This window comes from Homalodisca vitripennis, chromosome 3, assembly GCF_021130785.1.
Source record: "Homalodisca vitripennis isolate AUS2020 chromosome 3, UT_GWSS_2.1, whole genome shotgun sequence".
Taxonomy (NCBI): domain Eukaryota; kingdom Metazoa; phylum Arthropoda; class Insecta; order Hemiptera; family Cicadellidae; genus Homalodisca; species Homalodisca vitripennis.
Window position 1 is genome coordinate 55,783,228 of NC_060209.1, and position 15,142 is coordinate 55,798,369.

At 35.9% G+C, this 15,142-nt stretch overlaps 1 protein-coding gene across 1 annotated transcript in view; it reads left to right on the top strand.

Moving 5' to 3' along the window:
- The window catches only part of LOC124358645 (peptidoglycan-recognition protein SB1-like), a 34,664-nt gene extending 19,726 nt beyond the window's left edge, over positions 1-14,938 (top strand). The window contains exons 2-3 of the mRNA XM_046810945.1: positions 12,412-12,732; positions 14,603-14,938. Coding sequence (XP_046666901.1) covers positions 12,412-12,732; positions 14,603-14,814 — 533 coding nt within the window. The 3' untranslated portion in view covers positions 14,815-14,938. The remainder of the gene's footprint in view (positions 1-12,411; positions 12,733-14,602) is intronic.
- Positions 14,939-15,142: the final 204 nt, after the last annotated feature.

Genomic DNA, 15,142 nt, shown 5'->3' on the forward strand with positions numbered 1-15,142 from the left:
ATACAATAAATCGATTTCTAACTCTGCATCATATTTTTCAGAAATTTGTAACGGAACAATATTGAGTTTCTCATCATAACTGTAGATATTTATAGACATTTTTGGATATTTATACTTGGAATTGTGACTTCGTTTTTCAAATAATTGTATATCTTTTAAGGACATTGGATACTCGAAACCTGAAAATATCTCGTCATTTACAAATTTTTCATATTGTTTTGCTCTGTCTACATGAGTTTCTGGTTTTTCAATAGCGCATCGGATAGAATAAATAAAGCAATAATCATCTTTATTTTTGATATTTATACAAGCTTTCTTATCTTTGATTTTCTTTGGCAAATCGATATATGATCCTGCGTTCATCATTTCGTGTTTATTAAGGCTCAAAACTAGTTGTTTGCAGCTTTTAAATGTCCATCCAGAACCCTTATTTGGATGATTTGTTTGTTCACGATGTGTTAATTTATTAAATTGTTTGGTGATAAAATCATTTACATCGAAGATTTCATCTGCTTTTATAGTAAAGTACATTGGACACGTTTGTGTTTCACCGTTCACTAAAGTTCTTTCATATTCACATTCCAACGAGAGATAACCCTTCATATTTTTAACATTCTCTTGAAATTTTTCTATTAAACTTTTAATTTCTGGCCTCATAATTGATAGATATTTGTAAATTGACATGGAATTGTCGTTCAAGTTTGTTAAAATGTATTGCTTGAAAAGACCGTGTATTGAGGATAAAACTTCTACATCTATGATATTTTCAGGTTTCTCATTAAGAGTTTTGTCAATTTCTTCGATCATGTAGTGTATTTAGTGTGAGAAGTACTAAGTTGGTAGGTATCCATAGTGATATTTAATGTCTGCACCAGTGATGTTGGCAGTATGTATTGTCAGGCGATGTAACATACGATGTGGTCTAAAAGAATAAAGAATGCTCATAGGCTGCTCTCCTGTGACGTCACATCACGCCACTACCCTACAACCAACGGTCCAAGCTGGCCAGCCAGCAGTCCACCCGGAGTCCACCACCAGACACCGTCATGTAACCTCCGCGTCCCGTCCGTTCCTTTACGAGCGGTCCTAGAGCAATGTTACTCTAAATGTGTAGTTTAATTATTCTTCCCGACCCATAGAGAGTACAGTGTCGACCCGCATACATTACAGTGGCGACGAGGAAAACAACTGCAACAGTGGAACGTCGCTTACAGTGGCGACGAGGAAAACAACTGCAACAGTGAATTACAGTGATTTAGTGCGGAAGGGCAACAAGCGTAATGAACACGTGCAAATAACAACGAATGTGCAGGGACATTCGGGACATTGAAACAGTGAATTACAGTGATATAGTGCGGAAGGGCAACTATCGTAATGAACACGTGCAAATAACCGCGAATGTGCAAGGACATTCCGGACATTCCAACGGTCGGGAGTAGTAAGGTACGCCGATCGATATAAACTATTCTTGGTGTAAGCAGCGCACAAGCTGATTTTAATCGTTGCAATTAATGCCGTTAGACGATTATTTTTACCGGGGACATTTTAAACAGTTATTACAGAGTGTACAAGAAAACAAAATGGCAACTATCGGGTCTATGGGTTATTTTGATAGTGCGGAAGAATCGTGGCAGTCTTATATAGAGAGATTTGAGTTTTTTATTGATTGTAATGATATCGATAATTCAAAGAAACTAAGCACTTTGTTGACAGTTATGGGTGTAAGGACCTATACGTTACTGAAAGACTTAATTACACCAGACAAACCGTCTGACAAGTCGTACAAGGAAATTGTGGACACTATAGCGAATCATCTGCATCCCAAGCCTTCTTTTATCACGGAAAGATTTAAATTTAGTAGGCGGAATCAATTGGATCATGAAACGGTTAGCGATTATATTGTGCATTTAAAACAGTTATCTAAGTATTGTGAATTTGGTGATAAATTGCCAGACTACTTAAGGGACAGATTAGTCGCGGGTCTGCGAGACCAACAGATACAGAAAAGACTTCTCGGGGAGGAGAACCTCACTTATGAAAAAGCCGTGCAACTAGCTACTGCAATGGAATTTGCTGAGAAGGGGGCGGCCCAGATGACAACTGCAGGAGGACGTATTCACCGGATGCAGAGCAGCGGGTCGATACCGAAAAGGACACAGGCGGCGAGCATCGCAGCGAGACGGTCATCGGACGGCGGGAAGGCGCTGGGAGACATCACCTGCTATTGTTGCGGCAAGCGAGGATCACACACAGCATCGCAATGTCGGTTTCGTGAGTACACGTGTAATCATTGTAAAAAGAAGGGACACCTTGAAAGAGTTTGTAGATCGAAAAATTATGTTAACAAACCTAATGAGAACAAACCAAATGTTTTTACAAATAGGTCTAAGGAGCCTTCAGCTAAAGGGAAACAGTTTTACAGCAATAAAAAGCAATATGTTTATAAAGGTAGGCAGCACTATGTAGAGGAAAGTAAAGAATCAGCAGAGTCCGGTTCAGATAATCACTGGAAACATAAAGACAATGACGATGTGTATGACATTTCCAATCTATTTACGGTTAAAGAAATAGAAACTAAGATTAATAAAATTGAGCCAATAACGGTACAGTTATTAGTGGAAAGTAAGGAAATTGTATTTGAAGTCGATAGTGGAGCTTGTGTTTCAGTTATGTCAGAAAAAGATTGTAAGACTAAGTTAGGAAATATAAACATGTATCCAACTAGCTTAGTATTAAGTTCATATACACATGAAAAGATCAGGCCTTTAGGTAAGGTTATGGTCAATGTACAACATAGAGGTAAAGAGAAACAATTAGCTTTATACATCGTAGCTAATGGGGCTAATCCCTTGTTAGGGCGTGATTGGATGCAAGCATTAGATTTAACAGTTAGAGTGCCTAGTAATGTAAACAATGTACAGTCAGCTGATCGCACGAGCATGGTGGGGGTTGTGCCAACTGCAGGCGGCAGCGCGGCAGACGCATGCACGCCTGTCAGTGGAAGCCACAACACACCTGTAGAGGTAAACAAACAAACATCTGTCAATCCGTCTGTTGTCAACAACAACAAACAAGTAGAATTACTGTACAATGAGTTTCCAAATGTATTTACGGATAAGTTGGGATGTTTCAAGGGTGCACCAGTTAAATTAAAGTTAAAAGAAAATGTAGTACCAAAATACTTTAAACCTAGGACGTTACCTTTTACACTTAAAGAAAAAGTAGAAGCCGAGCTGACTAGACTAGAACAAGAGAACGTTATTTCACCAGTAGATACCAGTGAATGGGGGACTCCCATTGTACCAATTATTAAGGCTAATGGGAAAATAAGAATTTGTGGGGATTATAAAATAACTGTAAATCCTTTCTTGGAGGTAGACCGACACCCGTTACCGAAAATTGAAGAAATATTTGCCAGCCTACAAAACGGAGAAAAATTCTCTAAAATAGATTTATCTTCAGCTTATCAGCAGCTTAAACTAGATGTAGATAGTCAAACGTATTGTACAATTAGCACACACAAAGGATTGTATGCTTACAATCGCCTATGTTTTGGTATCAGTTCAGCACCGGGAATATTCCAGAGAATAATAGAACGAACATTACAAGGTATCCCGGGGGTAACTGTATTTTTAGATGACATTCTAGTAACAGGTAAAAACAATGAGGAACACATGCATAGACTTAGACTAGTGTGTCAAAGACTTGAAGACAATGGGTTCACAGTGAGCAAGAACAAATGTAAATTTTTCTGTGACAGTTTAGAATATTTAGGTTTTGTTATCAGTAAACAAGGGTGGCATACCGCACCTAGTAAGGTTGAAGCAATTGTCAAGGCACCTGAACCTCAAAATGTGACACAGCTTAAAGCCTTCCTTGGTCTTGTTAATTACTATTCACGTTTCATTCCTAGGATATCCACTATTTTAACCCCAATGTATCAGTTGTTAAGAAAGGATACCGATTTTGTATTTAATTTAGCATGTAAGAAGGCACTACAAGAGATTAAGCAAAAGTTAATCTCTGCTGAAGTTTTAGCGCATTATGATCCTGCATTACCACTAGTGGTAGCCAGTGATGCTAGTCCATATGGCATTGCATCAGTTTTGAGTCAGATTCAATACGACGGTACAGAAAGACCTATATCATTCGCAAGTAGAGTGTTAAATAGCGCTGAGAAAAACTATTCACAAATAGATAAGGAAGCATTAAGCATTGTATTTGGTGTTAAGAAATTTAGTCAATATTTATATGGTACACAGTTTTTGTTAAAGACTGATCATAAGCCTTTAGTGGCTATTTTTGGACCAAAGAAAGGGTTACCTGCTTTCGCAGCCAGTAGGTTACAACGATACGCTTTGTTTTTAAGTGGTTTCCAATATGAGATTGTGTATGTTAAGTCCCAAAACCATGGCAATGCCGATGGTTTATCTAGATTACCTGTAAATAGTGAGATTAAAGATGAAATCTCGGATGATGACCTTAATATTAATGTCATAGGTACCTATTTGCAGTGTTTAGCTGAAAATGACATACCATTAAGCTATGTAGACATAAAAAGAGAATCAATGGTAGATAGTGAAATCAAAAAGGTAATATCCTATGTAGAATTAGGTTGGCCTATTGTAACTGAACCAGATCTAAAGCCATTTGAAATTAGACAGTCGGAATTAACCTTGGAGCAAGGAATCCTAATGTGGGGGTACAGGGTGGTAATACCTAAAAGGTTCAGAATAAACATTCTGAACGAATTGCATACTTCACACATAGGTATTGTTCGCATGAAGGCATTAGCCCGTGCATATGTATGGTGGCCTAATATCGACCGGGACATAGAACAACTAGCTAACAGCTGTGCAGCCTGTTTGGAGGAACGAGCAAAACCGCCCAAGGCTTTCCTGCATCATTGGAATGTTCCGGAACGAGTTTGGTCTCGAATTCATATTGATTTTTTTGGACCTTTTCAGTCCAAGTTATTTTTGGTGGTAAAAGATGCGTACTCTAAGTGGCCAGAGGTGTTGCCCGTTGCTTCAACGGCAGCTGTTCACACGATTGTGAAATTAAGGGAATTATTTAGTAGGTATGGTATTGTAGACCACATAGTGTCCGACAACGGACCACCTTTTACCAGTCAAGAGTTTAAAGAATTTTTGATGTCAAATGGTATCAAACACACGTTTTCACCACCATACCACCCAGAAACCAATGGTTTGGCAGAACGGTCAGTCAGAACTATTAAAAATAAATTGAAAACAGCTCTTCATAATTCCAAGGATTTAGAATTAGCTTTGAGTAACTTCCTGTTCACGTATAGAAATACAGTGCATTCTACTACCAATCTATCGCCAGCTCAATTAATGTTGGGCAGATCGCTAAAGTCTAGGTTAGATTTAATTCGCCCAAATGTTAAAGCAATAATGTCAGATAATCAAGAAAAACAACGATTGTACTATAGGGGTAGTAAAACTAGACAGTTAGCTATTGGACAACCAATCATAGCCAGAGATTACAGAGGTAGAAATAAGTGGATACCAGGTGTGGTAGTTTCACGATTAGGACCAGTCACGTATTTAGTTGAACTGAATACGGGCATGAGGTGGAAACGACATATCGACCAGTTGGTAGGTTTACAGTGTAGTCCGGAAATGTCTGAGTTGACAACAATGCCTAGACTCCCAGACGCAAGCGTGGCAACAGAGCACACGCAGGAAACGATCGATATACAGTCGCGGGACAGAGCGAGCGCAAGGTCGCCAGTACTTTTAGCAACGACCTTGCCCCCCTCTCCGCAAAACCATAACAATAACAGAAACGCTCAGGGGCAAAGCCCCAGCCCACGTACAAATGTAAACAATAACAGTTCCAGCGTTTCACCCAAACAAATGACACCTGTTAGACGATACCCACTAAGGGATCGTAAACCTTTAGTCAAAATGGACTTGTAAATACAACCCAATTGTGACTTGTATATAATTAATATTGTTTAAGCATTATTATTATCGATTTGTTAATTGTGTTCATTCAATGTGTTATTAATTGCTATATTCTGATTTATTGGTTTTGATGGAAGTGTTTGTGATTTGTGTTAAATGATTATATTGAGTTTGTATTTTGTTCTCTATAAGCTATACTTACAAAAATAAAAGAGTATAATGTCAATTTTCTTATTCATTGTAATTGATTTAAAATTGGAGAATTGTAAAACAAATTGTAATTGATAAATTTCTAAAATTGTAGGGGACTTATGTATTTAAGGGGGAGGATTGTAGTGTATTTAGTGTGAGAAGTACTAAGTTGGTAGGTATCCATAGTGATATTTAATGTCTGCACCAGTGATGTTGGCAGTATGTATTGTCAGGCGATGTAACATACGATGTGGTCTAAAAGAATAAAGAATGCTCATAGGCTGCTCTCCTGTGACGTCACATCACGCCACTACCCTACAACCAACGGTCCAAGCTGGCCAGCCAGCAGTCCACCCGGAGTCCACCACCAGACACCGTCATGTAACCTCCGCGTCCCGTCCGTTCCTTTACGAGCGGTCCTAGAGCAATGTTACTCTAAATGTGTAGTTTAATTATTCTTCCCGACCCATAGAGAGTACAGTGTCGACCCGCATACATTACAGATCATTTCAGACTTAGTTTTATCGTTTGTTTCAATGGACAATTTCTCAGCGATTGATTGAATTTTTTCATCATTAAATAGATTGAGATCTTTTTTATCTTCCTTAAAGCTTTTCTTTAATTCACGCAATTTTTCTATATTGTACATCTTTTCGTGACCATCGATTTGATTCTCTTTAGCCCAATTCCTCAAATAATTTAATTCTTTTTCATAAATATCTTTATTTTTCAGATGATTCTTTGAATTATAATGCCTGGTGTAATGATGTTCAAAAACATCTTTTTTGCAGTATGGGCACTCTATCTTTTTCCGCTCCATATTTAAAGAGCAAAAATTTGTAAACTAAAATTTTGAGAAGTGGTGATTTTTGTGACAACTTGACACAAATCAGCACAATTTCTGGTCAAATGTTTTCAGATTGTTCTATTTATTATAGAAAAATCTTTTAACTAAGTTCTCCTGTGTGCCGCGCAGTGCTACCAACATTTCTCGCTCAACGGTAATGCCAACATATTCTAAATTCAACATTCGAGTATTATAAATTCCACAATTTATGTTGTCATACTGTCATGAAAAATTGCTTGAATACAGTTTACCATAGTTTATTTAAGTAAATTGTATTGTGAATTGTTTTTACATATTTATGGTGTATTGAACAGTATTTGTATTGATTTTTGGGCTGTCCCAAAAGTGGTCCAGAACCGCCATACTGTTTGATTTTACAGATTCGTTTATTGTCCTTTAAACAGTATTTTCCCTTGATTTTCTGTCTGTCCCAAAAGTGGTCTAGGAACCCCATATTCATATCTACTTATATATATATATATATATATATATATATATATATATATATATATATATATATATATATATACAGGGTGATTCATGAAGTTCTCCCCCCACTTCTACAGCACATTGTACTAGTAAAAATAATGAAAAAATGTTATATAAACATACGTCCGAAAACGCTTCGTTAGCGAGTTACAGCTAGCGAAAGATTTCGCCTGAATTCCTGGGTAAAGAGTAAAATAAAGCCATACTGAACTTTTGGAAAGGTTAATTAAGTAAGAAATATCGTGGATTCTTATGTATTTTTACCTGATAAAGCTAATAAAATAGGTTTCAGATCTGTACCTGTAGTAGTTTTTGAGGGATTCAGGGTTAAATGCAAAAAATTGGGGCACGAAACAATGTTTTTTTAAGTTTGATGTACAATAACTTTGTTAAATTGGTAATAAATACATAAAATCAACAAACATTAGTTGTAGATAATGTAATTCAGAGAAAATTGATATAATCAAAGTCTAAAATAAAACAGAAATAAGTACCAAAAAATCGATTTTATTCAGTATAATACATTACTAGTTTTAAGCAAAATTAATCAGGTTGGGCCAACCGTACGCACCTTTTTATAATAGATGTTCGAAAATGAGGCCATCATTATCAATACATTTTGCAGCACATTTGTATATTGCTTTTGTTGCGTTTCTTCATTTTTCAGGGCTTCCCTGTATCTGCACAGCCGAATCCATAATACGGGCAATTAATTCATCACGAGAATTCACTTTTGTCTTGTATACAATGTCTTTCATCCATCCCCAGATGCAATAATCCAATGGAGATAGATCTGGTGATCTTGGTGGCCAAGGGTGAGGCCCTCCACGACCAATCCAGTGTCCAGGAAATTGATGATTTAAGTAAGCAGAAACGGCACGTGAAAAGTGGGGAGGTGCTCCGTCATGCTGGAAGTACAAATTTTGTCTGAGATGTAAAGGAACATTCTCTAACAGCTGCGGCAACTCTTCTTGAAGTAAATGCAAATAGAACTCAGCATTTAGGCGTCCAGGTAATATGAAAGGTCCAATCAGCCGATTGTGCAAAAGGCCACACCAGACATTGACGCTAAATCGGTGTTGAAAGTTCTGTTCCACTACTTCATGTGGATTTTCTTCTGCCCTTGAGTGTTCATTGTGCAAGTTATTGACACCATCCCGAGTGAATTGTGCCTCATCCGTAAACAAAATACGCTTGTAGAGTTGATTATTAATATTCAAAAAGTTGCAAAACTCCAAGCGAAGCGGACCATCCCCTAGCTGTAGATGTTGAACCTTTTGTTTATGAAACGGATAAAATTTGTTTCGATTAAGTGACCTCCACACCGTTGACTGCGAAACTCCTATCCGCCTAGAAATACGTCGTGTACTTACACCTGGACTGCGATGAACAGCATTAATAACAATATCATCATCAAGTTGGACAGCTCGTTCATAATTGGTTCTAGTACTTGGTATTGATCCTGTTTCCCGAAGAGTAAAAAGTTCCTGAAATTGTTTTGGTATCTGGAATCCTCCTATTAGGGTAACGTAGTTCATATTCTTCTACAGCAGCTCTAGCATTACCATTACAGTAACCCAAAATAAAAACCATATCAGCGTATTCCTCTGATGTAAATAAGTAAGGCATTTTTTCGCTGAATAAACAATCGAATTATAACTCACAGAAAATTTGCATTTAATAACACGATTAACAGAACCCGATCTCCTGCTGTAGCTTGCAAAACACCACTAATACATAGTTCTAATGTAACAGTACAGAATACCATTGTTGATCAGCTGTTATTCGTGCGTTACCAACTTAGAAATTAATAAAACAAAAAACTGCATTTCGATGATTAGTAAACAATAATGGGAAAATGTTTGCTTCATTTATTTTTGGACATATGATGTAAATGTTTATTAAAAAAAAAAATACAACGTAATAAAACATGATATTTTTATTTACAAACAAATTTATTTAACATTTAATCTTGTTTTCTCAATTTATCTCATCATTAAGGAACAAACATTTTGTTTTTGTTTTATTTTAACTAAATACCGTACGGCATTTCTTTACAGCTAGTAATGTATTATACTGAATAAAATCGATTTTTTGGTACTTATTTCTGTTTTATTTTAGACTTTGATTATATCAATTTTCTTAGAACTAAATTCTATACAATTAATGTTTGTTGATTTTATGTATTTATTACCAATTTAACAAAGTTATTGTACATCAAACTTAAAAAAACATTGTTTCGTGCCCCAATTTTTTGCATTTAACCCTGAATCCCTCAAAAACTACTACAGGTACAGTTCTGAAACCTATTTTATTAGCTTTATCAGGTAAAAATACATAAGAATCCACGATATTTCTTACTTAATTAACCTTTCCAAAAGTTCAGTATGGCTTTATTTTACTCTTTACCCAGGAATTCAGGCGAAATCTTTCGCTAGCTGTAACTCGCTAACGAAGAGTTTTCGGACGTATGTTTATATAACATTTTTTCATTATTTTTACTAGTACAATGTGCTGTAGAAGTGGGGGGAGAACTTCATGAATCACCCTGTATATATATATATATATATATATATATATATATATATATATATATATATAAAAGGCTCTTGCCATTTATACACTTTAATGTAAATAAAAGTCGTTTGACAGATATTTGGTCTGCCGACCATATGTTAGTTTGCTTATTTAAACACATATGTGACAGATACGGCCAAATACAAAATAATTGAATCGGAAAAAGTAAGCGCTCTGTTGTGTAATGGTAGCACATTCACCCGGCAAGTGAGAGATCCGGGTTCGACTCCCGGCAGAGCAATTACTTTTTGTGATTCAATGTTTATTGAAATTATATATATATATATATATATATATATATATATATATATATATATATATATATAATACATTTTAGATTTTACTCCTTTCTGCATATTTTATATATGTGCGTGTGTGTGTGTGTGTATGTTTCGCTTTGGAAATCATAACATGAGGTAATAATAAAGTTGCAAACATAAATTTGTATCGTTCTAAAATATGATTTCAACACAACATTTCCACTACATAATGCATTTTTATAAACAAAATTTAAAAGGAATTACATTTTTTGGAAAATTCCAAGAGCTATAGGGAAATCCAATGATATGGCAACAGTAACTGGGGAACTCTTTTTCTTCTGAGAGCCATTCCAGACCCTTACGAGGTTAGAGTCTTATCATCAATCAAAAACTGGTTAAACCAGTGTTTAGACCCTGCTGCTCTTTCCTAAGAACAGCAGATTGAAAAAAAAGGGTATCCTTGGACAGAATGTCTCAAGAATCACAATTTGGTTAAATGGCCTTATAAAACAGAGTTTTCGACAAAATAGCAAATAAATAAGAAGCTGGACACTTGCTTTGCCAACACTGCAACAGCAGATCTGCATAAGCTTGTCTTTCTTTTATATGTAGAAATATATGTGTTGTTACTTTTAATAAGTAAAGTTGTTTACTTCTTCTTTTAGTATTTGGTTTTCTTTTAGGTATTCAAGTTTCTTTTCTCCTTTTGGAGCAGTTTCTGATATTGTATTAGATTGACATTACCAGCTCTTATCTCAGCTGTCTCCGAATCATCCATTTTATACTATAAATCAGAAGTGAACAAACACATTCAACTTCAACATATGAATGGTAAATGTCTGCCCTCCAGGAATCCAAGTTAGATTCACTGTTTGGTTGTATATGGCATTTTCATATATTAAAACATTTTCATTCTAGCTTGAAGTAACATTATTAATGCTTCCAGACTAGAGTTTTAGACAAACCACAAACCAAACATTTTACAAGATGCACAGTTGAACATTGTGAACAAAATAAAAACACAAACATAAGAGCAAAAAAATACAGTTACCAAAGAAATATCACACAATCTTTTTACGAGTAAATGAATCTTGGAGTTGAAGAGTTTTGGAACAATTACTGAGCAAATGGAATTGGTAAGTTCAGTAAATAGGGAGGTTTAGACAGTTTTGTTGCAGCTCCCATTTTGTTATTTACAAATTACACGGTTTTAGAAAAAGATAGTGTTTTTTTCCCCTTATGAAATACCAGCTACTTTATGTAGTACACAAAAAGCAATGGGGCAATAAACAAATTTTCAGAAATTGTGAATGAGGGATTTTTGAAATAGGTTGACTTTATATGTTAGGTAAGTTGTAATCAATTTTGATAATCAAGTTTTAAAAAAGAAATATTTAAATTTTCTTTCCAACAAAAATCAATTAATGTTAATATAGTACAGTGTAGCAGTTATGGCAAGATAACGGAATCAAGTAATGTCGTGCATGGCTGCTGCTTGGATGGGTGAATAATGCTGAGCGATCTTGTCCTTGCAAGCACCCCGCCTGCTCTGCCGTTGGTGGTGGTTCAGTCATCTTTAAGCTGTTGGTCACCAGGTTATGTGATAGTGCTTCTTAACCCTAACTTCACCCTGTAAAATAAACCATCCTTAATTTTAATTTTTCACTACAATCTTCCAAAATAATTATGTTCTAAAAAATAAATTATCTGCTGTGATAAAATTATTTGGGGTAATCTTATTACCACACTGTGTTGAAAACTTTTTCTCAGTTAATTTGCTAATGTATTGTATTATATATTTATATACTTTACAGTAAATACAAATTAAAAATTTGGTTAGCTATCTCTACTATTTATACTCCTCAGGAAGTGATTGTAAAAGTACATTAAGTCTTTAGATAAGAAATATCATGAACTATTCAAGTTACGTTATCTCTTAATCATTAAGATAAAATATATTGAAATTTTAGCAATGATCAAGCTGAAAATTATTCATCCGACCATCAATTCTTGTAATTCTGATGACAATACTGTAATGATTTGTACTCTGAGTAATAATATATTTATTTGTGTTCCTGATATGAACTGTGAATGATGAAACCATTGCCAACAGATGTTGTCGTAAAGGCCCGCAGTGAGTGGGGAGCTGCAGAACCTACAGAGCCCCGAACTTACATAAATGGTGAGGTGCCATTTGTCATCATCCACCACAGCGGAGGTAACAACAACTGCTCCGGCCGTCCCTGCAGTCAGATAGTACGCAACATCCAACACTACCACATGCACGAGAAGAACTGGGCAGACATCGGTTACAACTTCCTAGTGGCTCCAACTGGAGAGGTGTTCGAGGGTCGAGGCTGGGGCATTGTGGGGGCTCACGCAGTACTGTACAATCATAAGAGTGTCGGCATCTGCTTGATCGGAGATTATCACCGTAAGTATCAAGCAAGCAGGAAAGGTAACTCAATACACCCAAAATTCTTAATGTTAAGCTTAAAATGGTTACCAATATTTCAGTATACAGCTACTATTAAAACTTCTCACTAATTTCTTGATTACTTAATTAAAGATTTTCCTTTAAACAAAACAGCCTCCAGAATCTTCCTCTCACAACTCCTTGGAACAGAGATTTAAACAGGCAAGGAGGCATGATTTAGTAGTCCTAATATATAAAGTCGAAATTGGTCACTTTTTTTATAAAAAAACTCTTTGCTGCCTCTCTTCAAATTGCCTGGCTGCCGACCTCAAAGTTGTGTATGTGCTAATAATCTTTCACCAACTAATTGAAGACAAGTAAAAGAATATGCTATAGCCGTGTGTTTTAAATCTCCTTTCTTTATTTAGAAGTCTGAATACAGTTTTTATTATTACAGTTTTTAATCAATATAATAACACTGGAAAAGTGGACACTGGCTATTATAGTTAGAAACACCATACAACCATACCATACCTGGCTTACATGATCGACCAACCCTTGTTTGGATTGTTGTACCTATTTCTACACAATTAGGGACTCAATATTCCCTTTTATTTACTTGAAATATTTCACAGAGTTCTTTAATCCATTACTGTAGATGACAATGTTTACTTCATATCTGTAGGAGGAGCTAGATGCCTTGATGTCTTACAGTTTGACTAATGATTTTAAATGAGATAATTTTAAACTTTATTTCCGTCTTTAACATGGATAGATTCAACTTTCAATAGCAAGTTCAATCGTACCCAAACTATGTCTCCAACAATTACACAGGTGACAAAATAAGCAGAATTTAGCCATTTTTGATCAGTGACTTAACAAAGGGGGTGTTGAGGGTCATAGAACTCTCCAAACCACAAAACACATTTTAATATGCACAAGACAACAATCCAACTTGTTTGAAACACAGCGGTTAAATGTTTTACTTTGATTTTTGTCTATCTTTATTATTTGAATTTAGATTTAATCACATTTATTCCATAACCCCTGGCCTGGTGTGTTCATCAGTCAGATTCATCCCCTAACCTCCAAAGCCACGTCCTTGTATAATTCTTTACTTCCTACAAATATTCTTTATTTTCTAATGCATCAGGGTATCAGATAAAATAATATAGGTTAAATAAAAATATTTAAGTTTGCCAAGTTCTAAGACTTCTTTCAATGAATTCGTTGAGTGTGTCAAACGAATTGTTGACCTGCAATGCAGTAAGAGCAGTCTTCACTCTTCTCTTGGTGAGGCATGTTCATTGTTTTAGCAGAAGGATGTACAACTTCATAGCCATATAGGAGGGTTTCTTTTCATATTGGGAGAGATGATGAGCTGGCAGAGTTATGCCACTGATCTGGATATCCAGCATAAGACTAATCATCACGTATAGAATACAATCACATATGATACACTTCTTTGTTTGAAGTGTGTTTATGATGATGGAAGGATTGTGAAGGAAACAGGATTTTTCCAGACATTTGCCACTGTTCAGAGATACAAGAAAATCAGTAACTGTGATACACAGTTTGGTAACAGTGATACTGATTTTCTTGTATCACTGAAAGACGCCAAAGGTCCAGAAATATCCTGTTTCCTTCACATATAATTACAGTACTTGTGGTAATATAAAATTTGGATTTAATATTGAATTATATTTTCCTCCTCAAATATATCCAGCCAATAAAAGTCGTGGTTAATTTATGTTTCTTAGACTGTTAAGGCATATAGGTATTTGATAACTTTCAGCCAATAAATGTGTTTGATACTATTGTCTTTCAAACCAAACTTTGTGATTTCACTGAAAGGTTTAAAAATAAAAATATGCCTATTTTTTCCCAGAAATTGATCCTCCTCAAGTTCAGATGACTGCTGCAAAAGAACTTATCATGCAAGGTGTCAGCAAGGGAAAGATCAACAGGTTCTATAAGCTGATAGGCCACCGTCAAATACGTGCAACAACATGTCCTGGAGACAAACTCTACAATAAGCTCTTGTTTTGGCCCCGATTTACCCCTGATCCTAATGCGGTTTCTTTCAGAGATTTTTCATAGTTTATTATCTCTTCCCAAACATTATATAAAAAATATACATACCCTACTAATTATAATACTGAGTAAGAAAACCCATGTTGTATGTATGATGATTACATTTTGATGCTTTGCTGGAGATATCAACTAAAGGCCATGTCACACTGCCGTGGCGTCGCGTCCGTCCATCTGCGGATGGATTTTTAAAATAATCGCTGACCATGTTGTCAGATAGGACAAGTCACACTGACATAACCGACGTGGCGCAACGTTCGTCGCGTCGGCCACCGTCTGCTGCGCTATGCGGCTGGAGCGATCCTTGGCCGACGTCGGCGATGCTACGAAGGCTCGC